General features: G+C 49.2%; 1 protein-coding gene across 2 annotated transcripts in view; it reads right to left on the reverse strand.

Moving 5' to 3' along the window:
• ST5 (suppression of tumorigenicity 5) overlaps positions 1-15,175 on the reverse strand; it is a 117,095-nt gene that overhangs the window by 8,649 nt on the left and 93,271 nt on the right. For both annotated transcript variants that reach the window (XM_012803569.2, XM_023514661.1), the window contains exons 5-14: positions 13,091-13,242; positions 11,426-11,641; positions 10,452-10,548; positions 9,782-9,826; positions 8,559-8,743; positions 7,618-7,727; positions 7,336-7,405; positions 4,239-4,316; positions 3,586-3,726; positions 180-328 (exon numbers count right to left, since the gene is read on the reverse strand). In XM_012803569.2, coding sequence (XP_012659023.1) covers positions 180-328; positions 3,586-3,726; positions 4,239-4,316; positions 7,336-7,405; positions 7,618-7,727; positions 8,559-8,743; positions 9,782-9,826; positions 10,452-10,548; positions 11,426-11,641; positions 13,091-13,242 — 1,243 coding nt within the window. The remainder of the gene's footprint in view (positions 1-179; positions 329-3,585; positions 3,727-4,238; positions 4,317-7,335; positions 7,406-7,617; positions 7,728-8,558; positions 8,744-9,781; positions 9,827-10,451; positions 10,549-11,425; positions 11,642-13,090; positions 13,243-15,175) is intronic.

Consider the following 15,175-nt stretch of genomic DNA (forward strand, 5'->3'; position numbering starts at 1 on the left):
TCTTCCTTGGTTTGCTAACCCTTCACTTTTCCATTTGGTCTTTATCTCACCACACACACATGCACACACACAGATACACCCCCCACGTGCCAATACCACAGTCTCTGGAATATGGCAGGGCTCATAAATACTTAGCAGGTATGTCTCCCTGTCCTCTACCTTGCCCTGCTGGGCCCTACCTGAGCTTATCAGCCACAAAAATGACCCGGCGCTCCAGTAGCAGTGAGGCAAAGATGCGGATGAGCTGGCGCACGCTGAGGCAGGTGAAAAGACACTCAAAGTCCACATGCTCCAGCCGGGAATCCATGGGCCGCCGTAGCTCTAACACCTACAGGAGAGCGATGGGGAAAGTCGTGCCACCTTGAGTCCCTACACAAAGCACACTACGCAACAAGACCCAGTTTCCCCTTCTCACAGACCACAGCTCTGCCCCTCTGACTATAGCACTCAGACACCCAGCCTGTGGGTCACAGGGCTGACTATGAAAGAGAGGAAGTCTCCATAGTAGAAGGACTATGCATCAGGATCTGCTCCAGCAGATGAGTAGAAGGAGGGAACCACAGAGCCTCACCTATAGGGGCCTTCCTACTTTCTTGTCCATCTCCCCCAAAGTTCTTGGCCCCCATGCTGACCAGACTTGATCACTGCTCTCCAGGCCATAGTAAGAGCATCATCTCCACATCCCAAGACTCTATTCTCAGCCATCTGTGTAAAGGCAAAGATGCTGGTGTCCTTGCTGCCATGCCTCCTCCCTTTCCTGCTAGCAAGAGTTTCCTTCCAGAGTCTATGTTTGTCCTGCCATCCTGGCCTTTATCATCATCATCCTTGTGCCAGGCACAAGGAAAACACAAGGAAGGGCTGGCCATTCCATAACCCTGGCAGGAAGCAGGACTGTCTTATCAGGGCCAGGCCTGGCTCTCTTCCCTCCCAAGGTCAATGGTATGGCTCACAGAGCCACTTCTCCAGGGACAGTCATGGGGGTAGGGGGTAGCAGCTGACCTCAGCAGTGAGAGCAAGAGGAACTGCCAACCCTCAGGCCATGCTGAAGCAGCCGTCACTGGGGACTGCCCAGTTTCATCCTTGGTCCCTCAGTGTCTGTAGGCAGCATGGATGTGCAGGCCCCCTGAGAACTAGGGTGAGAAACCAATTCCTCTCTTACAGTGCTATAGTATCAGAGCTAATGTTTTTAAAGGGTTTTTACCCCAAGTCATCTTATTTGTTCCTCTGGGTTCAAGTGAGTAAAGGAATTCTAACTCCTAGCTCAGTATTCATCTTTCTGTGCCCCAAAGAAACCGCAAAATGGGCACAGGTTGCTAACAATGTTTACACTGCCTCTCCTGATGGACAGTGAGCTCCTAGAAGGCCCAATGATTAGCATGGTGTTGGACACTTCCCAAATGCTCAGTAAATGTGTGCTGAAGCATTGCCATACCACAGTTATATCTGCCATAGTCCCAGTCCCCACCTAGGAAGATGTCACAAGCTCCCTGTACGAAACCCAACAGGCCCTGCCTGCTCTCTGGTACCTGGCTCACACTCCCACTACCCACAGTCCAGAACCCCCAGGGATCAGGAGTCCACAGACGCTGCTCCTATGCCCTAGGTGCCTTCATTCATCCCTGCCCTCAAGGAGATCAAGCCCAGTGGGGCTGAATGAGCCTAAATGGCAACAGCCCAGACTGGGGTCTGGACAGAGGAAGGGTATTCTGCCCTGCCCACCCGAGCAGAACAACAACTATTTCTTTCTTTCTTTTTTTTCTTCAACTAATTTATTTCTTTTTCCCTCTCCTAAGTCATCCTTTCCTCAGAGGATAACTCTTTCTATTTGGAGCAAATCTAAGCCATCAGGTGAGAATTCAAAATCTACCAGTCTCCACTCTTCCCTTCTCTCCTAACAAAACCAATCCCTCTGTGGAGCCGAGTACCCACACCCTCCCAGTGACATTGTGATTATCCCCGCTGTCTCTTGCATCTTCACCCTCTTGCTCTGGGGGCCATTCCCACCAGCATCTGAACAACCACCTTTAATAGACTCTTCCTTGGCTCCAAATTTCAACTGCTGCCCCTTCCTTGCTCCTCTTCACACCTAAGCCTCTTGCAAAGACATCTATCTATACAGCCTGTTTCCTCTTCCTCACCCCATTCACTCTCAGCTCACTCCACCATGGCTTCTGGGGTCCTGCCCCCCCTTCTGAAACCTGCCCTTGTCAACTCTCTTGCCAGCCTCATCCTGACCTCTTCTTCCTTCTCAAGGCATTCCCTTTCCTCAGCTTCTGAGCCACGCCCCTCTCCTGGTGTCCACTTCTTATCTATCTTCAGGGCTCCTCTCATGCAGGGCCTGTATGGTGGCGCTCCTCAGGGCTAAAGGGGATGAAGGTCTGGGCTCTCTTCTCTTCCCCATCCCCACTCTTTGCTACTCAGTGCCTTCTCCTGGGTGCCTCAAACTTAATACGTACAAAATCTTCCTCCTCATCAGCTGCTTTCAGGCACCCCCAGCTCAGTATATATGGCTCCATCATCCACCCTGTTGCTCACATGGAAAAACTGAGAGTTGGCCTTAAAAGTCTCCACAACACACTTATTCCTTATTTCCAACCAAACAATGTGCTACTGGTCCTAATTCTAAAATACATCTCAAATTCACCTCTTTCTCTTCATCTTTTCTCCCTCACCTTCATCCAAGCTGCTGTTATCTCTTGCCTGTACTGCTGCAATAGTATCCTAGCTGATCTCCCTGTTTTCACAGTAACCTGCTATCTGCACAGCAGCCACAGTGAGCTTTTAAACGTACATCAGATCTTACTGTAACCGTACTTTAGATAAAATCCACAATCTGTAACTTGGCTTAGCAGACACATCATGATTAGATCCTCACCTGCAGATCCACTCCTGTCCACTACACTCTCAACTGTTTTGGCTGGCACATTCCCAACTTTGGCCTCTGAATATGCTATTCCCTCTCCCTGGAATGAGTCCCTCCGATCTATACCCTTCTCTGTCAGTCTCTCTCCCCCCAGTGCATTTAGTTGCCTCCTACTCACTGCTTAGGTCTCTGCTAAAAATGTCACTCTCTCAGAGATGGCCTTCCCAGGCCCCCTAATCTAAAGCATACCCCTTGTTACACACTCTCATAGGATCCTGTGCTTTCATTTTGTTCTTAACACATTCAGGAATCATCTATTTATATGCAAAAGTATTTAATCACTATCATTATCTCCCACTGGACTGTGAACTCCACGAGGACAGAGCTGTGTCTCTTTTACTTCATTTTACTCTCTTTTACTCTGCCCAAGGTCTGTATAATCTATGATGTGCTTTGTAGAAAATATTTAATGAATGAACAAAAGGAGAGCGAGTGGAATGAGGTTTAGTCCAAACAGGCCGGGGAAGGCTCCTTGGAGGAGCAGAGAGCTGAGCAACATTTGAAGCCCCATCATTCATTTTCCATCCCTACTTTTGAGGTGGATGAACATGGTTGAGGGAGGAACTGTGCTCTGTACCTCCCAGAGACCATAACCTTTGCTAGCCGGGCCCTACTCCAGTCCCAGACCCCAGCCTGAGAAAAAAGACAACAGTGATCCCTACCTCATTGCCAGCACCAGGCAGGAATGTCTTCACCTTGATGGTCTTCCCTGGGGCTGGGAAGGGTGACTCCATGAGACTTCTCATGAAGGGATAGACCAATGCAGCAGAGATCCCACGTCGGCGCTCCACCTCATCCAAGACCTGTGCTCACCACCAGCAGCCCAAAGAGAAAGGGTTTCAGAGTGCCACCCTTCCCTGCCTCCTGGGCAAAGAAGAGGGCAACCTGGCATCTGACCAGGCTAAACCAGAAGCTGGGAGACGGGAGGACTGTCTTGCCAGGATCTTCACACCCTTCTCGTTTTCCTTGGTGCTTAGTGATTACTCTGTTCCCTAACTGGCCTTGCTTCCATTCCCAAGAAATACCACTGACAGTTAGCTCCCTGGTAACTCTAAATTCCCCAAGGACTCTGGCTCTGCCTATGGCCCAGGGTGGGCTGTGACAGGTAGACACTGCCAGCACAGGAGCTGGAGAAATGCCAGCCAGCTCAGCAGGGAGCCAGGATTGGGAATAAGGGAGTCAGAGAGCTTGCTCTTATGTTCTCTCTCCCTCTCACATGCACACAGGTGGTTTTCTCATCTAAGTTGGCTGCAGATACTCCTATGGGAGCTGTCAGCTGGGGGGAGAGGGAGGGAAGCAAGCCAGGGCCTCTTACCTTGGAAAACAAGCCGAAGCAGCCAAGGCGGCTGATGACACAGTACACCTCTGGCAACCGGGGCCCTTTCCCACTTGGCTGGACCAGGATGAGGAAGAGAGAGACACAGACAGAGAGAATGCATGATTACCATGTCTGGCTCTTTTTCCTTGGGAACTAAGGACTAGGGACTGCCTTTCGAGTGGAGAAAGACTCCAAGCTTCTTCTAAAACTCTACTCAGCCAGGTCTTCAAGAGAAAGGCCACTACTCTTTAGGGCAGGCCTCTACCTATGGTGGGTCTTCCAGCCTGAGGTGCCCAGCTCCTGCCAAGCTCCATATAGGCTTATCCTTCTTCCCAGGACACTAGACAGGGGTTGGCAAGAAGTTTGGTAAAGGCTACAGGGTGAATTGTGGATTCATATCCCTAAGGCTAGGACCCCAGCAGATATGACAGTCTTGGGTACATTCTCAGGAGCAAGCTAAGAAACCCGTCTCACAGGAGACATTCTTCAAAACATCCTTTGGGGGGGGTTGTTTTTTTTCCCCTTCTTTTGGTTGTTCTTTTCTCTCTTCTTTGATCCACCCCTATTCTGAGAGAGCAAACTGAAAACAAACAAGAGAAGGGAGCTACTATTTATTGAATGTTTACTATGTCACCCTGGGGTTGGTACTTTACACAAAACTTGTGAGAGAGGAATTATCATCCCCATCTTATAAATGAGGCAACTGGAGTTCAGAAAGATTAAGCCACTGTCTAAGATCATGTATCTAGAAGTCATGGAGGCAGGAGTCGGTTCTGGCCCTGTTTCTGCTGTCTTACCTCTAAATGTGCTGCTTTCTGGTAGGAAAGAAGAGAAAGGGAACAAAAGCACATGATAGAGGTATGCTATGGAGTAAAGGAGAACAAAGAAAAAAAAATTTTAAAGCTGGGCAGTTGGAGAAGGCAACACATACTGAGAGCTCCCCAGTTTTGGAGCCCCCACATGGAGGCCAGAGTCCATTCTCCAGCAAGGGGCTGGCAGAGCTCTATGGCTGCCCCTGGGCTCAGAGGCCTGGAGTGCCCCACAAGGCCAAGTGGGAAGGAGCAGAGCAGCAGGTGCTGGCCCTTCATGCAGACTGCTAAGCAAATACAGATGGGGCTATTTCAGTCTCCAAACCTGCTGGCCACACGTCACACATCTGAAGAGAAGGCAGAATCTGTTTTTGTCCATATTAGGTCTGAAACTCACTCCTCTCTCTCTCCCTCTCCCCCGCCTCCCCTAAAGCCCCAAGTGATTAAATCAAGTATGTGGGATTTGGGTTAGAATCATTGTGTCCAATCTGCAGGAATGCCGAGCTAGTGCCAGCCCCCTTGGCAGGGACCCAGCCCAGGCCCTCTCTGAGCACGCCAGGACAAACACGCTTTTCCCTGGGGGCAGCAGACCCACTGCAGAGGAGCAGCTCTGCTCCATCTATGCTTCAGCCAAGGCAGCATGTGGAACACTCCTCTCCAGGCCCAGGAGGCCCAGGGGAGCCAGGGGCATGCTGGCCTCTGCCTGGCTCTCCACCTGGCATATCTACTGCTCTACATGCTCTTAGTCCCTCACTGGGCATTCCATATCCAAACATCCCTTCTCCCTAGACCATCCTTTCCAGTGACCCAAGAGTACCAGATTGGTGATAAAGGACTTGGGAGTCCATTCTGGCTCTGTGTGACCTTGGGTAAGTCATTTTACCTCTGAATCTTGATTTCCTAATTTATGGATCAGGAACAATTAATATCCTATAGGCCAGTGGTTCTCAACCTTCCTAATGCCGCGATGTATTTTCATTGTTACAAAGGGGTCGCAACCCACAGGTTAAGAAACGCTGCTAAAGGCTATTGTGAAAACTTTTTTTAAAAAGACATATTTAGGCTAGGCACGGTGGCTTACACCTGTAATCCCAATACTCTGGGAGGCCAAGGCAGGAGGATTGCTTGAGCTTAGGAGTTTGAGACCTGAGCAAGAGCAAGACCCCCATCTCTACTAAGAAGAGAAAAAATTAGCCTGGTGGTATAGCAGGCACCTGTAGTTCCTGCTATTTGGGAGGCTGAAGCAGGAGTTATCTCACTTGAGCTCAAGAGTTTGAGGTTGCTGTGAGCTATGACACTGTGGTGCTCTACTCAGAGCAACAGAGTAAGACTCTGTCTCAAAACAAAAAAAATATTTAAAGCATTCAGGTTGGAACATGACAGGTCCTAAACAAAAGTTTATTCCCTTGGCCTTTTCCTTCCATGTTGAAAGTCCAACCTTCTCTAACAGACTGAAGTTCCTTGAGAGCAGGTTTTGCATTGAACTCATCTTTATGTGCCATCAGCATGTGGCCTGACCTGAAAAGGTCAGAATTTTTGATAAGCGATGACTATTGTTTCTGAATGAATGAATGATTAAATGAATAGCCCAGAATCCTTAGAGTTCCTGCTATACATTATCCCTGCCTAGGATCCTCCCATTTACCTCTAGGTGGTATTGGGTGAGGCCTTCTCCCACTAAGGCCTGGAAACCCAAAACTTTGTTAATAACCCAATGCCTCCCACGGTAGAGTGCAACACAGCCAGGTCTTCCCCCCCTCACCCTCCCAGCTCTCCCTCAATCTAGTCCCCAGGACTAATGGGAAAGGAGATGGGGAAAGGACTTCTCTCTACAAAATGGTTTATATTTTCAAAACCCAATCCCTTTCCCCTAAGTTCCAGGTATCTCTACCAGAATTCCAGAGAAGGTACTTCTCTGTCCCTGCTCAATCTCTAGCATCTCTAGCTGTACCAGCTAACTGGCAGGACTCCTTCACACTTTAGGCTGGGCAGGTATGGAGGTGAAGAAGGTTGTCCTTCATCCAACCTCTTGCGTATACATGTATTGCTGGGGTTAATATGATTATGCAACCAGAGATCAATGATCAGAGCCTGTAATTCCAAAGAAATGATTGCAAATAAAATGTATAGAAAAGCTGTTGGCAGGAGGAGAGGAGTGGCCTCAGAGAGCAGAACATAGGATTTGACACAAGCTAAGTTAAAGAAGAGTGCAGGTGCACATATGCACATACACACTGGCCCATCCCCTGCCTGCCAGCCCCTGAAGACTGACTGGCTCTACTCACCAATAAGCGCCTGCAGTAGCCAAAACGTCTGCTGCCATCTTCCCCAGTCAGCATGAAAGAAAAGGTCTCACTGGAACAGGGAGAGGTCTGGCATCAGGGAGGTATCAAAGGTCCCAGGAAACAACCCCCAAGAATAGGTACACATGTCAGGGGTGAGATAAAGGGCCAGGTTGCTGTAGGAGAGCCAGCTGCAACCAGGGTAGGTGCCATTCAGGTTGTCCACTGTCATGGGGATAGGCTATGACCCCTTCCTCCCACTAGCCAGGCCAGGCCAGGCCTCACCTACTATACTCTGACACAGGGAGCCAGTCCTTGGCATCAGGGAAGCAAAATTGGGGAATAGCTTTGAGCCTTTCCTCTGCCTCTCGCATCTGCTTGGTGGGTCTGTCCAGCTGCAGGGAAGAGAAATATAGGAAGAGATGACATAGACCCTGAGGGTAGGATGGCAGGGGTTGCTGAGAAGCTTTTCTTTCCCTGAGAGCCCTAATGCCATCCTGCCAACTGGCATGTTCTCATCAACCCTCATCCCACTCCTAATTCTAACAGAGCCAGAGTTATGAGCTGAGGCTTCATTCATTCATTCAGTAAATGTCATCAGAGCATTTTTCTATGTGGCTTCTGATACCGTGTTGTGTGATGGACTATTGACAGGAAACAAAATAGACACGATGCCTGACCATGCACATTCTGGTCAGGAGAGTGAATCAACCACAAAATTTCAGTGAGTTCAACAAAAGAAAGAGCAGGGATATGTGACACAGAGAACTGGGCAGGAGGAGGCACAATTAGGGTATCTGGACAGACCTCCTGAAAGACATACTGTGTGAGCGGAGACTGAGAGCTAGCAGCCACGGGAAGTGTTGGAGAAAGAACATTCCTAGGAGAGGCAACAGCAGAGAGAAAGGGCTTGAGTGTTAAAGGAAGAGAAAGAAGGCCAGGAAGGCTGGCTGGGGACAGTGGAGAAGGAGTGCTAAGAAAGTATAGAGAAATGGGGAATGACTGCTAGTGGGTATAGGGTTTCTCTTCAGGGTGACAAAAAAGGTTCTAAAATTCATTGTGATGATCACTGAAGAACTCTGAATATACTAAAAACCACTGAATTATATACATTAAGTGAGTGACTTACATGGTATTCTATTCTAATCACATTGAGAGGCACTCTCTCAGCTCTCCTCTGAATAAGTACTGGCCCACACCTCTGAAGCCCTCTCTTCCCTCCTCACCTTAGGAAACTGGTAGGAGACTTCAGGGAGGTAGATGTTACGGGATGGCTTCTTCTTGAGTGACACCACCACGAAGTACTCAAAAAGCTCCCGCTCCTGCCACTCAAGCAGCTCCAGCTCCAAGGTCCGATAGCTGGGTGCACGCTTCAGCACTGACTGGATGTGGACTAGACGCTGCGTGTGGGCTGAGGGCAGGCACAGATCAGGGGGCAGCAGCCTGCACCCTCACAGACCTCACATTAGCCCCTCCACCCCTGGCTTGACCCTCTTTATTGTGGATTACCTTTAAGCACAGGAGCTTAGTCTGACACCCACCCCCAGCTAGGTTTGGGGAGAAGTGGTAGGCATGAGGTACTGACTCCTACACAAAGACGCTGCACTAATACAGGGAAGATGCTGGTCTGGTCTACCTGGAACCTCTGTAGGCCAAGCTGGGGCCAGAAGGACTGCCTAGGCCAGGCAAACCCAAGATGTATCATTGGCACCCACCCACTTTGTTCCTCTGCCAAAGGAATCAAAAGATGGCAATGTTCACAAAAGCTTCGTCCTTGGGCTCTATCAGAGTTCTTGAACTTGGGCCCTTTGTCCCTGTCCCTAAGTCCAAGGGGCACTTGCCCAGCTGCCTGGGGGACCAGTGAGGAAAGGAAGAGGGAGTGAGCTCCCACATACTTTTAATCTTCCAGGAAGGTATAGGCAGATGTTCCCATTAAAGAAAGCACAAAGATTTATGCTTTCCAAGTCCCTTGGAATATGAAGGTCCCAGAACCTTTTCAGGGAGGTGGCAGTCTCTACTTGTAGGACAGGGAAGATGGGTGGCCTCAGGCTTCTAGAGGACCCATTTCTTCAGTCTGTGGCACATTTTTCTTGCCAAAAGAAGTACTTATATCTTTTGAACTCATCTCTAACCCTCTAGACTTATAACATTTACCAAACAAATCTAGCAACAGTTCTCATGGACAATGGCTTGGGAAAGTAGGCTGGGTTGCCAGCCTTAAATTTGGCAAAGGGAGACACTTGGATTTAACCTTGCAGGGCTGAGCTCACACATCTGTTAAGAATGGACATGGTTCTCTGCCCTTTGGCCTGCTATATTGTCTGCCTGTTGCCTCTTCACATCAGGCCAGTTTGGGATGCTGGAAAAACACATACAGAGAAAGAAAAGGCTAATTCCCTACAGCTAGGGCTGGCAAGGGGTTCTGTGCTCTCAGGGAGCTGTGCCTCACCTTTGAACCTGTCGTCAGAGTCGCTCTCGCTCTCACTATTCTCATCTGGAAAAATAACAGCAGGAGTGCATGCTTGCTGAGCCACTGGCCCACAACAAATGTTTTCTGTGCCCCCCTCCCATTCTTCTCACAGAGTCTAGATCTGTACTTATTCTGGGCTCCTGTGGGCTCAGGGTCAGGCGTTTGTGGACAGGAGCTGATTGGCCTGGGGCCAAGGTCTCCCAGAGCTTAGATTGTGGATGCCAATCTATATACAAACCCTTATGCAGGCTTAATTCAAGAGAAGCTGAGGGCCTGAGTTAGAGGCTAAGCCAGCAGAGAGGCCTACAGGCCTGGAACATAAGGGCCTTGCCTTCAGGAGGCCAAGATTTGAAATGGGAAGCAGACCACAATGCTCAGTAAGCCTGGCCTTTCCTTTTGCCAGAAGCAAATTCCCACACCCACCTCCCTACTCAGGGCCTCATAGCCCAAAGCCTAGAGGAACCCATCCCAGTGTTTTCTCCTTTCTCTGGCTCTCCCTCCTATATGGCCATTTCCAGGCAGGGCTCTATCCTCCTGGAAGGCAGAAGGACTCTGTGACTGGTCCACAGATGGGTAAACTGATGCCTCTCCTCATTCCAAATGCCCAAGGACCCCAGACACCTGAACCAACTCAGGCATCAAAGCCTACCTCTCAGTGATGCTGTCTCAATGCTGGACATAGACAGCTTTTTTAACCTCTTCTTTCCCCTCTTGGCATTGTAGATGGAGTTAATTCTTTGGACAAGCTGGGTGAAAAAAGTAGGGAGGGTGAGGTAACCAGCTGCCCCTAATTCCAACAAGGCTGAGTAAGAGCCCACTCCTATTCTTGCTGGTGCAAGCTTTCTGCACCCCACCCATTGGGCCCAGGACTGATTCCCTAGTGAACTGACCCCACATTGAGACTCGGCAGCCACACCTAGTAGCTTTCCATCCCCCTGGTCCTAGGAGTAGTTTCTTGCCCCAAGACAAGGACACTAAACTTAGCTTCCCAGAGGAAGGAACTGTGATCAAACTAGACAGGATGGGAGCTCCTGGGTCCCAGGAGTCATTGCACCAACTGAGACAAAAAGCTTCTCAGATATAATAACAGGAACAAGGTTTCTAGCCTTTCCCCTCTGGGCCATAACCTGGGGGCCTGACAGGAAGAAGCTAAATTCCCAATATACCCAAGCATTGTCTGCAGGCTAAAAATATCATTTGGCTAAATCCTGCAGCTTTGGGCTTAGGATTTGGGCCTGGCTGCCATGTATGAAAATCACTGCTGCAAAATCTTTAATTCTGAGAGGTATAGAAAGGAAGACCCGTAGTTGAGTCCTCGGTCCTTCAAAGCCTAGAAATGTTTATGTGTACACAGAGACCCCAAAATTCATACACCATACTCACTAATGGGGAGCTTCTGCTGGCCTTTCTTTCCTCTAACATCTGAGCATTTAATTAGTAACTGCATCTTTATTGATAAGAAAAGGGAATTAACGAGATGGAAAAGAGGCCAGTGTACAGACTCAGAATTTATTCAAAGGGAATAGAGGAAGTAGCCCAGATTAGGGAAAGAAAGAGAGAGAAGGGCTGGCTGCCTGCCCACCCACCTGCCCAGTCCCAGAGGGCTCCTTTTAGGGAGGATACCTTGGGAATGCGGCGGGCCCGGCGGCTGGACAACAGCTCGCTTGTGGTGCTGAGGCTGTCTTCGTTGAGGCTGGAGGGTGAAGATGGCAGGCTTAGTTGAGCCAGCAGTAGCATGTCGTCATGGCTGTGCCTCTTGGGTAATCGTGGCAGCCGGTGGCTCTTCCTTTCTGACCAATTCCCACTACGCAGGGACTGGCTGCTAGGTTTCAGGGGGAGCTGGCATGGGGAGAGGACATGGGACAGGAACTCATCATAGATGCTTTGGCTAGAACCAAGGCATAGGCTGGCATCCTTGGCTACCCCCAATTCCAACCTGGAATTTCCATCTCTCTTTTAAGACCTTAGCTGCAAATCAGCTGCTAATTAGCCAGAAAAGCTTTACTACTTCTGCCAGAAAAAAAAGAACAGACTAAAAAAACCTGTGTTCTCATTTGACAGCAAAAAGAAGGCAAAGTGAGATTTTGGGAGGGGGGATGCAGGGAGGAGCTCCTTCTGAGCTTTGCGACAAGGATTACTCAGCCTGGATGATGGAACCAGTCTTCCCTAACTCAGTCCTTGAGCCAGTCCAAAAGGTTTCTGTTAGCAGGGGCCATAAGCTACATGCCATACTGCTCTGCTGAGTGATCCAAGCAGCCTGGCCCTTCTTTCTTCTTCAAGGGGCAACACAAGGGCACTGGGCTCTGACTCTGGTCCCAAAGCTGGACCAGGCAAGCCTCACACTCAGTTTGGCTCATGCTCCCTCAAGGTCCTGGACTGACTCCTCCCAGCCCTGATCTACTTGTTGCCTCCCTCTACATGAACATCTTTCAACACAGGGCACCTTCCTCGAAGTGGGTCCTGCTCAGTGCTCAGAAGGCAGGCACCCCTGCAGACTCCCGCCATTGTCTGGATCTAGAACTGCCTCTCCTTACTCTGCAGCAACTCCTCCTTCTTCCATAGGTCCTACTTTCCTTTTCCCACCCAAACAGTCTGACAATACAAATTCAATGGAAGCCTGTTTGAACAGAGCACATTAGAGAATAAACCTAGAGAAACAATCAAGTGATTCCAAAGCCAGAAGGAATCACGTACATATTCTCTGGCCTCCCCATCGACCTGCCTCCTGTCACCGTGGACAAGGCCAGTCTAAGAGCTCCCTTTGACCTTTCACCTTTCCTCTGATTCAGTCTTCTCTCTGTCCATTCTTCAAAGATTTATTCTCATTTCCTCTGGCAGGAGGGGATCCAGATGTCACAGGCACTTGTCTGGCTTTCCAAATCTAGTTTGGGGGCCTATATTTGGCCCCCTAACACCAGTACTGAGATAATTTCTAACAGAGTTGCAGAAAACCAAGACTCCAATCAGGGCCCTGTCTTCCTGTTTCCCACAGAAGGGGAGGGAAAATAATAAGACAGGAGACTGCAGGGGCTCCTGGGTTAGCTTTGCAGATCAGAGTCCAAGTAGTGAGGGAGAGAAAGTAGGACAGGGTCCCCTCAGAGTCCATCCCAATTGTCTATAGAGATTTCAACATAGTGGAAGTATCTGAGGGACAGAACTCTTTGCTGAGTATCTCCTCTGTCAAGCACTAGTGAGGTTTAAGCCTGAGAAGGTGGGCACAAGCCTTGTAAGGACAGCCCCCACTATGGTCTTCATGCTGACCCCAGGCCTAAGTTGGGGCTGCATTACCTGTGTGGGTGGGTTGTTGTACTTCCTGTCCTGAGGACTCCACATCCTGTGCAAAGAGTCCAGGGAGTTCTCAGACAGCTGCTGGGATTTTCGTCCTGCTCGTCGGCTCTTTAAGTCCACATCCTCATATGGATTCTCCTTAGGCAGATCTCCTGCAGAGGAGGAAAAGTTAGAGAAGCAGGAGAAAGGAAGAAGGAAACACATGGACACATGGACACACACACACACACTCACATAAACAAGCAGAATTCCTGTGAACCAAAGAGAATGGCTTCTGCCTGGCCTCTTCAGCTCATGAGTCATGCAGCTGCCTGTCTGCAGTGGGGAGGCAAGCAAATCCTGGCTCCAAGTCCAGAAACTGAGCACCCCCACCCCCAACTCCCCGTTCAGCTCAGCTCAGCCTTGTCTGGCCTCTGCTTTATAAATTCAGGGATTGCACAAGACAGGCTCAGCTACCCCTGCCTGTGCCCAGCTAGAGGACAAAGCCAACACCAGAAGTCTTTCCTTGGTTCTAGTCCTTTTTCTGCTAAAGATACATAGTTCAAGGCAAGAAAGGCTTTCAGAGGTCACTCAGTTGCTCCTTGAGGGCACAGAGGAACTCTAAGAACACTAGAGAGCAGGGCTTTAAAGGCCTCCCTCTCTCTATTAGACTGCTCAACAAGTCCTTTAGGGCAGGGATTTTGTCTTATTCACTGAGGCCATCCCAGAACCAGAACCGTGATTAGTAAGTAGTGAAGTGTTCAGTAATTATTTGTTCTATAAATTTCTTTTACTACAGCTGATCTCAGCAAAAAGGGAACTATCATTACTCTCCTTTTCAAATAATTCTCCTGCTGTGACACAGGGAGGTGTGAAAGGCTTGGAAGGAATCTGGGCCAAAGGGTAGTGGTGGGAAGACTTATTGCTTCTCAGGACTAGTTTTAAAATCCCTGGCAGTGCATACTGTATTGGCATCACCAGAAAATCTCAGAAAAGTCCAAAACATTACCCCTGCCTTTGAAGATTTTGAGAGATATCTCCTGCCCCTTCTCCCCCAACTCTTACCTAGACTTTTCTAAAATATAGTAGTATTGTGAGCTGAGTCAGCCCTGGCTCAATCCTGACAGCAAATCAGTAATGACAAGGCCAATGGGGACTCTTAAGTAAATACAGCCCTCTCTGCTCTCCTTTCCCTTGTCCCAGCTCCAATATTTGGAAGTTGGGACCTAAGAACCACTGACCAGATTAAGGCTTTGCCAAGGTAAGCACATAGAGTAGAGCAGGGCTCACTTCAACGTCTCTGCTCAGCAGCAGGATTGAACCTGGGTATCACCACCCAGTCCCACATCTGTCCTATAGACACCTGATATCCAGAGGAGCTCAGATCCCCTACCTCAGGAAAACAGCAGAAGACAGAGCTGTAGGACTAGAAACAAAAGCAGCTGAGAGTGCAAGCTTTCCTGGGTAGGTCCCAAAAGAAAAACCAATTCCTGTACGCTTATAGATGCCTCAATTTCCAAAGCTGAGGCTCCCCCAGATCATGTCTTCTACTCATTGCCATCATGAAAAACCACAATAAATTTAAGAAACGGCTTCACAGAGATTGGAGGGATTGCAGTAAGGGGAGGACTTCAGTTAGAGCTAAAGGGACAGCAGTGAGAACAATATAGAGCTCTGTAAACTTGTGAGTCAAAGATGGGTCAAGAAAGGATTTTGGACTGGATTAAGTGATTCCCAACTCCAAGCACAGTCCCCAGAAATCGAGCAGATCTTTTCCTGTAACACAGTCATGCCATTAAAATGACTTGTCTCCATTCCAGAGCACTGACTAAGTAGAGCTGGCCCAGGAGCACTGCCTCAAGAAGCCAAATCAAACCGGGCATCCCCTGCATGTTTTCTCCTGCCTACTCTGCTGGGGGGCACTTGGGGAGTTAGGATGGCATCTCTACTTCTTCTTCATTCCCCCACACATATCCTACAGGGGTGGGGTGGTGAGGAGATTAAGAATGGAAGAATGCCAGGACACAGTCTCCCTGATCCCATGAAAGAGGAGCAGAGTATCACTGTCCAGATTGGGGCAGAGAGAACATTAATTCTAACCTCATC

Source organism: Otolemur garnettii, unplaced genomic scaffold, assembly GCF_000181295.1.
Source record: "Otolemur garnettii isolate 467f Iridium unplaced genomic scaffold, OtoGar3 scaffold00001, whole genome shotgun sequence".
In the NCBI taxonomy this organism is placed as follows: Eukaryota; Metazoa; Chordata; class Mammalia; order Primates; family Galagidae; genus Otolemur; species Otolemur garnettii.